The sequence below is a fragment of the Charadrius vociferus genome, unplaced genomic scaffold, assembly GCF_000708025.1.
Source record: "Charadrius vociferus isolate BGI_N301 unplaced genomic scaffold, ASM70802v2 scaffold281, whole genome shotgun sequence".
Taxonomy (NCBI): Eukaryota; Metazoa; Chordata; class Aves; order Charadriiformes; family Charadriidae; genus Charadrius; species Charadrius vociferus.
Genome location: NW_009646633.1, coordinates 239470 through 249354, shown reverse-complemented (window position 1 = coordinate 249354; position 9885 = coordinate 239470). Strand labels below are relative to the sequence as shown.

General features: G+C 42.3%; 1 protein-coding gene across 1 annotated transcript in view; it reads left to right on the top strand.

Annotated features, from left to right (window-relative positions):
• Nucleotides 1-337: 337 nt before the first annotated feature.
• TNRC6C (trinucleotide repeat containing 6C) overlaps nucleotides 338-9885 on the top strand; it is a 45191-nt gene continuing 35643 nt past the window's right edge. The window contains exons 1-2 of the mRNA XM_009888692.1: nucleotides 338-362; nucleotides 5771-8362. Of these exons, the coding sequence (XP_009886994.1) occupies nucleotides 338-362; nucleotides 5771-8362 (2617 nt within the window). The remainder of the gene's footprint in view (nucleotides 363-5770; nucleotides 8363-9885) is intronic.

Genomic DNA, 9885 nt, shown 5'->3' with positions numbered 1-9885 from the left:
TTTGTGACAGTTGAAGGAATTTAAAGAGGAAGGAAGATCCGGTTTAGTGTCAGCTGCAATTAGATAATCAAAGCTTAAAAATCCCACTCTGTCGCTACCTTCACCTGGAGTTGCAGAGCGCGGGGAAGGGGGAGGAGGGCATTTCCATCGGCAGTGCCACCGGGGCCCGGCCGAGCTCGCAGGTCGTCTGGGCGCACGCTTGCAGAGAGAGATTTTCTTGGCAGCTCTACAGGATGAGGCTCACACTGTACACAGCCGACATATTGAAGCCGAGAGCCCCGGAGAACGTAGATGCAGGAGTAGAAACAGCTCCGCACACAATGTAGCGTCTCCTAGGATGGTTGGGCGGCTCCTTTCTTCAGGTATTTTATCACCCGTCAGCCCTTTTTAGAGCCAAAAAAAAAAAAAAGGAAAAAAGAGAGAGAGAAAGTAACCCTAACCCTGAGAAAATAGCATCTGCGTCTGTTAAATCAATTTATTACATAACATTGGAGGGAGAGCAGCAGCACAGCGTCCTGAGCTTTTTGGCTGCATTTCAGGTTTGATAAAATGGCGTCTTCGCAGTGAGCTGCTTTGCTAAAGATACGTTGCATGGAGCAGAAAAATGCAATTACTCGGTGTTTGCTGCTGCTGCTTTTGTTTTGGAGAGGCGGCATTTAGTGGAGTCTACTAATAATGAAAAACGTTGTTTGGTTTTTGCTTGTTTTCTTAATGCATTTAAAAGCTTTCAGCATCAGAGGAAAGGAACTACGTTTTAATGTCGTAGTGCAGAAAATGAAAACAGGATAACGGGCTTTCCCACTTGGGTACTTAACTGTGGTTTAGTTTTAAAATAAAGAAAGCTGCTTTATTCAATGCTTCCATCTCTTTTCTGTCGTTCCACATTATGTACGCTATTCAAGATTTCAGCTTCCTAACATCTGTGAGACTTGTTGTAAGTTAGCTTCAAACAGATGACAATTTTCAAATTTGTCCTCAGTCTCACACAGCATATACATAGAGCTGGTTGTAGCAGGGAACCTGAAATATTAGCGCCATAATTCCCAGATTTTCTACTTTATGATGTTTCATTCTTCAGTGTCACCTTTTCTGTTTATGAAATTAGCATACGTTTGATGTAGCACTTAAAATGTTTCTGATAATTCCTATTTAATTCAGATTTCGAAAAATTCATGTATAGACTTTTAAAGATCTGTTCATGTTGAATTGAAGACTGTTTCTTTTGGGGGGAGAAAGTAATATGCCATTTTTTTCTCAACTTCCTACTCAAACCCACTAACCTTTTGTGTGACCAGTAAAATCCCCAGTAGGACTGTCACTGGCCTTTGGGATTTTTCTCTTCTGCACGTCAAAGCAAAGAACAACGTCTGTAATCTGTCCTTTGGGCAGGACAGGGCGAGCCGATGAGTCTGGTTGTTGTTACACTGACTAACATGAGTTAAAAAATAAAGCTAGTAACAAGAGAGGGGGTCACTGTTAGATCTGATTGAAAATTGGATGAGCAAAACTTATTAATGTGTTTCTCCTTAAAAGTTTATCCCAGGCTTTGCCATTTCGCACCCTCTCCGTACTTCAGTTCCGAAATCAGCTGAACATTGTATTACAGTTCAGGATGCATACTTTTACTGCGCAGCATTTAAACTAATTGCTGCAGTAGAAGTTATGAAGATACAGTTTCTTTTAATGCAACTGAATGAAAATGTAAAATAATTATTGTAAATTACATTTTCAGAGGAGGATTGAAATCCTGGATAAACTGCTTGTACAGGCAAAGGGTTTTGCTTTTCGAAGAAATGCATACAACAGCTCCCATTTCACTCTACTTGTACGTTAGATTTGTAATCTATGTAAACATTAAACTGATTTTGCAACTAATGATTCATATTCATTATCAAACACAGCCAACAATATTTTCTATTTTTAATAAGTATGGTAAAGTAAAGTACGGTAAAGTACATTGGGTAAAGTAATAATAACACCAGCAATCTCCTTCCATCCCATGAAGGATATTATTTAAAGTCCAAACCCTCATGCTTTTTGGTAACACTGATGAAGGCTGTGCATTTTTCAGGTATCATGTGATTGCAATTTGACAGAAGTTATGTTTAAAACAAATTTGAGCTGTTATTCTTGGTATTAGATTAATTTGCCCTTCCTGATTGCTGAAGAAACATTGTTAATTAAAGGAATTATATTTTATAGAAGATGCATAAGCAAGATTTTCAAACACAAAGTATTGATTTAAAAATCACTTTCACTTTGCAGTGTACCCACATTGGTAACATGACATACCTGTGGTTCCTGATGCTTCGTTCAAAACCTTTGGTCAGTTCACAGAGGAAGGACAGAAGTGCTTCTGGTGGACTGCAGTGCTTTTATTTCCAATCTTAGAATAAATAAAAAGGAACCGATTCTTAAGATTTTTTTTTTTAATGGGTTTTCCATTTCAATCTTAACAGGTTTGAAAATAAAAGAAAATATTCGCAGTTTCTATGAAGAGTCGGTTTCCTAGAAAGTTGGAGGAAATCCGTGTGTTCCAAAAAACCCTCAAACTAACAAAAAATTCTCTAGATTTAGTCCTATAAAATATTTTACTTTCATTATTTTTCCCAAATGTTTAAAGTCCTTAGGGATAAATTATGATTGTGTTGCTAGTTATTTAATTTATAGGAATTAACTCCTTTTACTCTGGAGAAAATGGAAAAATATATTTTGGTTATTTGCTTCTAGAGACAAGAATGTAAAAAGTCCCCTCTTCAGGATCAGTTCTGTACTCAAACTCTGTTATGTTTGTCCAGCAGCAGAGTCACAGTTTTTGCAGCTTTCTGTTTATATTGTGAATTTTTTTTTTTTCCTTCTCTTTATTTTATCTGTCCTGTTGACAGGTACACTGCTGCTTAAGGCGGCGCTTGCTTATTTTGCCACTTAAAAAAATTACCGTAATCCCTATCAATGTAACCGCTTGTGGATGAGTCAGTGCTTGTTGTAAAGGTTGTAGTCTGAATCTCAGTAAAAGAAACTATGCTGATGGTACACAAAGTTGAGTAATCATGGAGTTGCAAACCCTTGAAAGGCAAAGGGCTTTGAGCTGCACGTGTGCTGCTTCCAAGGCAAACATGCTTGGTGTGCGACTGGCCAGGGTGGGTGTGCTTGTCCGAGCTGAGGCGCTTGGCCATCTTCTGCTGTTTACATGGTCATCTCTTGGTTTCTATAGTTCCCCCTCGTAACTTCTTTTCTTCTTGTTTCTCTGCCTGGTCTTCAAAACCCTCATATCTTATTTAATGAACCATTTTGCTCCCTACTCTCGGGCATCTGTTTTGTCATCTTCCTCTTCCATTGCCACCCCTTCCCTTTGCTTTCTGTCTCCTAAATTCTCTCAGACTTGAGCGTTGCTTTAACCACCATCTTTGTGGAAGAGGAGAAAGAAAAAGAAGCGATTCAACAAGCAGCTGCTTTTATCTCATCTTGTCAGGCCCTCGTGTGGTTTTTGTGAGTATTGAGACGTCTTGCACTGTGCTCTTGATGCTTCTTCACAAACCTGCCCTGCGCACTCTCGCTTGCCTTGGGCAGCACCGTCGTTCCTCCCAGCACTTGCATATGTAGCTTAGGTTTTGGCTTTGACAAGACCTTTTTATTGGAACAATGTATTTCAAGCCACTTTTAAATCCTTCTGTCATGTCTGAAATGTAGTGCCAAATCTCACCACCCACAGTGTTGAAAAAAAATTCGCGAACTCCTCTTATCTGATTCCTTGGTTGCCTCAACTTCTTATCTTCTGGCCTGGACTGCTGCTGCTTTTTCTCTTTGTTCATTCCTACTCTGCTAAGAATGCTGCTTGGCTCATTTTTCTGACCCTGTTGACCCCTTTAAAGTCGTTTCACGGGCTTCATTTCCCCTCCATGTCTTATCTGGGATTCTGGTCTCTGTTTAACACCTGTGTAGCAAACCTAGATGATCAGGTAAAATTTCAACTTTCTTCCGTAGCTCTGTAATGTCACCAGTCAGCTTTATCCGGGGATAACGCGATACTTTCTTCCTTTCTAGCCACTGCATGTAAGGGAGAGAATCCAGGTAAATCCAAGTGGCTCTTTTCACATTCTCATTTGGATTTGTCATACACATGTCAATTATTTTGCTCTTTCTGTGAAATGCTAGGCTTTTCCTGGCATCATGAGAAGACAGGTGATGAGCTAAGACTGTTCTCCCTTCCTTTCTCTAGCATTTGCACTATCGCTTCAATTGGTTTGATTAAAAAAAAAAAAAAAAAACAAACCCACAGTCTGTTCTGGTTTAGTGTGTTCATTCTTCATCTTGATAAATCTTAACGAGACAACCTTTCTTGAAAAGCTACAGGTGAAATGTGCGAATAAGACTTTGTCAAAGAGAGAGCTTTTTTTTCTATTCTTGGAACAATTCTTTTCTGCAGTGTTGGAACACCTCTAATTGGAGGCAGTTAGGGAAGCTAATCACACCAAAATATTTGTGATTTAAATTAATGCATATTGGGTACCCACTGTTAACAGCTTATTTGGGAGGTTTGTTGCATCCATCTTCCCCACAAAATATTCTTATTCAAATCATAAAAAATAAGTCATGCTTCAGCAGATTTACAGCAAGTAAAAATAATTGATACCCAAAATGTCGAACTTATGTATATGCAGTTTTCTCCCTTATTTTGAAAAGCAGTTATGAGGAACTGTTCTGCAGATGGTCTCTATTACATATCCCTGGGCTCAGACTGAATTACTTGCCATAAAATTCCCATCAAAAGAAACTAAAAGGAGTAATCTGTACTAGAAATCTTGTAGAGAGCAATCAGGATAGAAAGTAAATGCAAAAACTTTAGCTGAGCATGAGAAGTGTTGTGACTTCCAGTTTTACTTTGTACCCTAGCAAGCAATTAGATGCTCAAGAGCTTTAGTTTAATTTTTTGGATTAAGGTCTATGTTTGTGGATGTGGGAGGTGCTCCAAAAAAGACTGTCTTCTGAGTACCTGTACATCATAACATTGATTTGCGTTGTTTTGGGGGGGAATTGGACTGTATGTGCAAGTTCGAAAGAATATTTAAACTGCCTGTAAATCCTTTAGGAGATAAGTTTCTTGACAAAACTGTCTTATTTAGAAATGCCCAAGTTCTCTGCTAAAATGTAAGTTACAGTAGTGGTGTTCAAATGTATAATTGACACTGAGTAGCGAAGGTGACTGAATTTGTTCCTTTATTTACAGGAAGGGTTGAAAACCTAAATGCGGTATGAATTTAGTGTGTTGAGTGTGATGTGGGTGCGTATGTGATATCTAATGGCAGGCAGACATTTTGCATTTTTTATTGGATGCTCTTTGTGTTTCTCTGAAGAATGAGAATTGAGTCAAAATAAATGGTAAGAGTCTGCTGGATATTCTTCTGTGTTTTTTCCAAGTTTGCTTTTTAGATTTTTCACATAGATTAGTGTAATTGCTATCCTTATTTATTGCCTGCTTATTATTTTTACTAGTATACTGAGGGATACAAAACACTTTAGTTGCTCCGTTCTAAAACGGAATTGTTCCATTATTTTAATTCAGAGTTTTGCCAGATTAAAAAAAAACCCAACTAAATATGAGCATCACGCTTTATTGTTGTGAGGAAAATTACTGTATTATGTTAGAGAATGTAGCCTAAATTTTAGCAGAACGCAGTGTTGTTACTAGCAATGTAAAATAGTACTTAATGGAGGGCTTTTGCGGTGCTTGAACAGAGGACTCATTTTCAACCTTGTTGGATCCTTTCAGATCTCAGCCACAGTGGATTGGGAGACCATTATGAGAATTCCCACTGGGGACAGCAGCCCGCTTTCAGGAGTGAAGGCAACTGCAGCTGGGATAAAGTGATAATAGACAGGACTGACAAGGAAGCGTGGCCTTCCATTACCGGAGCCGAGACTGAGTCTGCCTCAGAATGTACTACAGACACTGACTCTGCCTCCAACTGTGGCTCAGAGAACAGTAGCATGGCTACAGGGAGTGCCCAAGGCAACTTCACTGGACATACAAAGAAAACTAATGGCAATAATGGCGCCAACGGAGCACTCGTCCAAAGCACTTCTAACCAGAGTGCCCTTGGAGCTGGTGGAGCAAACGGTAACGGCAACTCGGCCAGAGTGTGGGGGGTGGCTGGGGGCTCCAGCTCTGGCCTAGCCCACTGCTCTGCCAGTGGCGGGGATGGAAAGATGGACAACATGATGGGAGATGGTAGAAGTCAGAACTGCTGGGGTGCTTCCAACTCGAATGCTGGCATTAATCTTAACCTTAACCCTAATGCCAATCCGGCTGCCTGGCCTGTACTTGGACATGAAGGAACTGTGGGAGCAGGCAACCCTTCCAGTATTTGCAGTCCAGTCAGTGCCATAGGTCAGAACATGGGCAACCAGAATGGGAACCCAACGGGCACCTTGGGTGCTTGGGGAAACTTGCTGCCGCAAGAGAGCACAGAACCACAAACGTCCACTTCTCAGAATGTGTCTTTCAGCGTACAACCTCAGAACCTTAACACTGATGGACCAAATAACACTAACCCCATGAACTCTTCACCAAACCCTATCAATGCAATGCAGACAAACGGACTGCCGAACTGGGGGATGGCTGTTGGTATGGGGGCCATCATCCCGCCCCACCTGCAAGGCCTTCCTGGTGCTAACGGAACATCGGTTTCTCAAGTCAGCGGGGGCAGTGGTGAAGGAATGGGCAGTTCAGTGTGGGGGATGTCCCCAGGTAATCCTGCCACAGGAAACAGCAATTCTGGGTTCAGTCAGGGGAATGGAGACACTGTGAACTCAGCATTAAGTGCTAAACAAAATGGATCCAGCAGTGCTGTGCAAAAGGAAGGAAACGGAGCGAGCGCGTGGGATTCGGGGCCTCCTTCTGGTCCCGGGGTACTAGCGTGGGGCAGGGGCGGTGGCAATGGCGGCGTCGGTAGTATGCATTCTGGAGCTTGGGGCCACCCCAACCGGAACGCCAGTAACGGTGTGAACGGTGAATGGGGCAAGCCCCCAAACCAGCATTCCAATAGCGACATCAATGGGAAAGGATCAACAGGGTGGGATAGCTCTAGTGTTACCAGTCCGAATCCTGCCATGCAGCAGGGCAATGAACAAATTAACTCTTGGGCCAAAGCTGCAGCGTCCGGCACCACAGCTAGCGAAGGAAGCAACGACAGCGGTGGCAGTCAAAATGAAGGCAGTACTGGGAGGGAGGGGGCTGGAGAGGGCAGGAGGAGAGACAAAGGGATGATAGACCAAGGGCAAGTTCAGTTGCCAAGAAATGACCTTGACCCCAGGGTCCTGTCCAATACGGGGTGGGGACAGACCCCTGTAAAGCAAAACACTGCCTGGGAATTTGAAGAGTCCCCAAGGTCTGAACGAAAGAATGACAATGGAACAGAGGCCTGGGGTTGTGCAGCTACTCAATCTTCAAACTCAGGGGGGAAGAACGATGGGTCCATCATGAACAGTACAAATACCTCTTCAGTATCTGGGTGGGTCAACTCTCCGCCGGCAGCTGTTCCAACAAATACAGGTTGGGGAGACAATAGCAACAAAGCACCAAATGGCCCAGGGGGGTGGGGAGAGTCAGCAAGCTCTACTACTGTTAATAATGCTGCTGCTGCCAAAAGCGGCCACGCTTGGAGTGGGACCGCGAATCAGGAGGACAAATCACCTACCTGGGGTGAACCTCAGAAACCCAAATCTCAAAACTGGGGAGATGGACAGAAATCAAATCCAAGCTGGACTTCAGGAGGCGGAGATTGGACAGATTCATCGTCTGTTCCTGGACACTTGGGTGATGGGAAGAAGAATGGATCTGGATGGGATTCTGACAATAGATCAGGGTCTGGCTGGAATGATTCCACAAGGTCTGGGACCAGTGGTTGGGGAAATGGCACAAACAGCAAGGCTAATACAGGTACAAGTTGGGGGGAATCTTTGAAGCCGGGCCCCCAACAAAATTGGGCTAATAAACCCCAGGACAACAATGTGAGTAACTGGGGGGGAGCTGCTTCTGTAAAACAGACGGGGTCAGGGTGGGTTGGTGGGCCAGTGCCAGCCAAACAAAAAGAGAACTGTGAGGCAACTGGCTGGGAAGAGCCGTCTCCACCGTCCATTCGCCGCAAGATGGAAATCGATGATGGTACCTCAGCTTGGGGCGACCCAAATTACAACAACAACAAGACTGTAAACATGTGGGATAGAAATAATCCTATCATTCAGAGCAGTACCACAACCAATACCACCACCACTAGCACCATTATCAACACAAGTATGGTTGAACCTCAGCCATCGCACCAGTCAAGTGCCCAGCCGAACCGGTCCCCGCTGCTTGGTCCAGGTATGAACGTAGTTTTGTAAGATACTTTATACCAGTACCGATTACTGAACGCTGCTTGGTCTTACCAGTGTGTAGTTGCACATTAAAGATAAAAATCCCGTATTTATGTCATAGAATAAGTTTATTCATTTTACTTGGGAGCGATGTTAACTTCTTGTCTGGAGGACAGAACCTATGGAACCCGACACACAAGCTGCCATAGTGCGAGTGACTGTGAGAAAGGCTTGAAACGCTCCCTGGTCGTTAACGCGCTGGGTCCTTACATTGCTGATTGGTATTTATTTTGTCAGCTCTTCCACAGTTACTTGGCACCTTCTTCTAATTCAACCATGGGAGAGTTTGGGGTCTTTTTGCTAACCTTTTTTTCTCTCGTCTTGTGTTACCGTTGCTCAGTCTTTGTTCTTGTTTAGACAGTACGCATCTGTTTTCTTTTCTGCAAACCATATCTCTTGGCAACAGATGTTTTTTAAGGGTTGCATGAATCTAGGCTGTTGCTGTTTCTCTGTCTTCTGTTTGGTGTCTTTTATGAAGAAATGGTTCGCTTCCATACTTCAGGGCTCAAGCACGGGTAGTATCCTGGACTTTTATGTGATTCTCATAAAGCTGGATTGGTTAAAGATGTTAATATTCAGGGTGGCTGGGAAAAGTTATTTTAACTTCAGCTGTGTTCTGAAGACAACGTTTTAGGCATCTAGGAATTTTTCTCATCAAAGAAGAGGTACTGTTGTAGACAAGCAGCAAGGAATAAAAGTGGGGGGAAAATGAGAAAAACGCTTAGGGGAGAGGTATTTAAATCAAAGTTCCCAGCAGCCCTGCTCTATATCATGGCCACAGACTTCTCAAAATAAATCTAATCTTGCAATGCTCTTTGAACTTCTTCATCTGATTCTTCTGTCCAAGTTTTTGTTTCGTCTTGGTCATGGCTAAATATTGACTTTTTAACCATGTTTTTCTCCAAGTGGGATTTGTTCTACTTCTCTTATTTCCATTATTTTTCTCTTTGATGTTGTGAAATAATTCAAACTTACTGTAATGTCTGTGTAAAAACACTCTCATGTTCCCTACTCCGGTCAAATATTTTAACAGTGTAGAGTATCTATTTTAATAAAATAGCGTGTGCTCCAGAAGGGGAAGTCTTTAAATAAGTTTGCAGGTGGTCGGTCCAACATATGTGATTTGTAATTTGTTTACCTTAAACTGACTTCATTCATATTTAAAACTTTACCCATGAAACTGCCGGTTCAAATTTCTGAGTTGTAGTGGAGATACGATGGAAGTGGGGGTTTGGGTGCTGGGGAGTTTTGGGGTTTGGGTTTGTGGTTTGTTTTGGGTTTTTTTATTATGCTGATTTTTGGGTGATTTGGGGGGTGATTGCACAAAAAGCTGCTTATATATAGCAGTGTATCGTTAATACTGTTTAAATAATCTAACACCTTGCGGAGGAAAACTTACTGTTATGAGTGCTTCACGTTTTTGAAAATGGAATTTAAAAACTGCTGTTAATCTACAGTGATTCCTCTGGA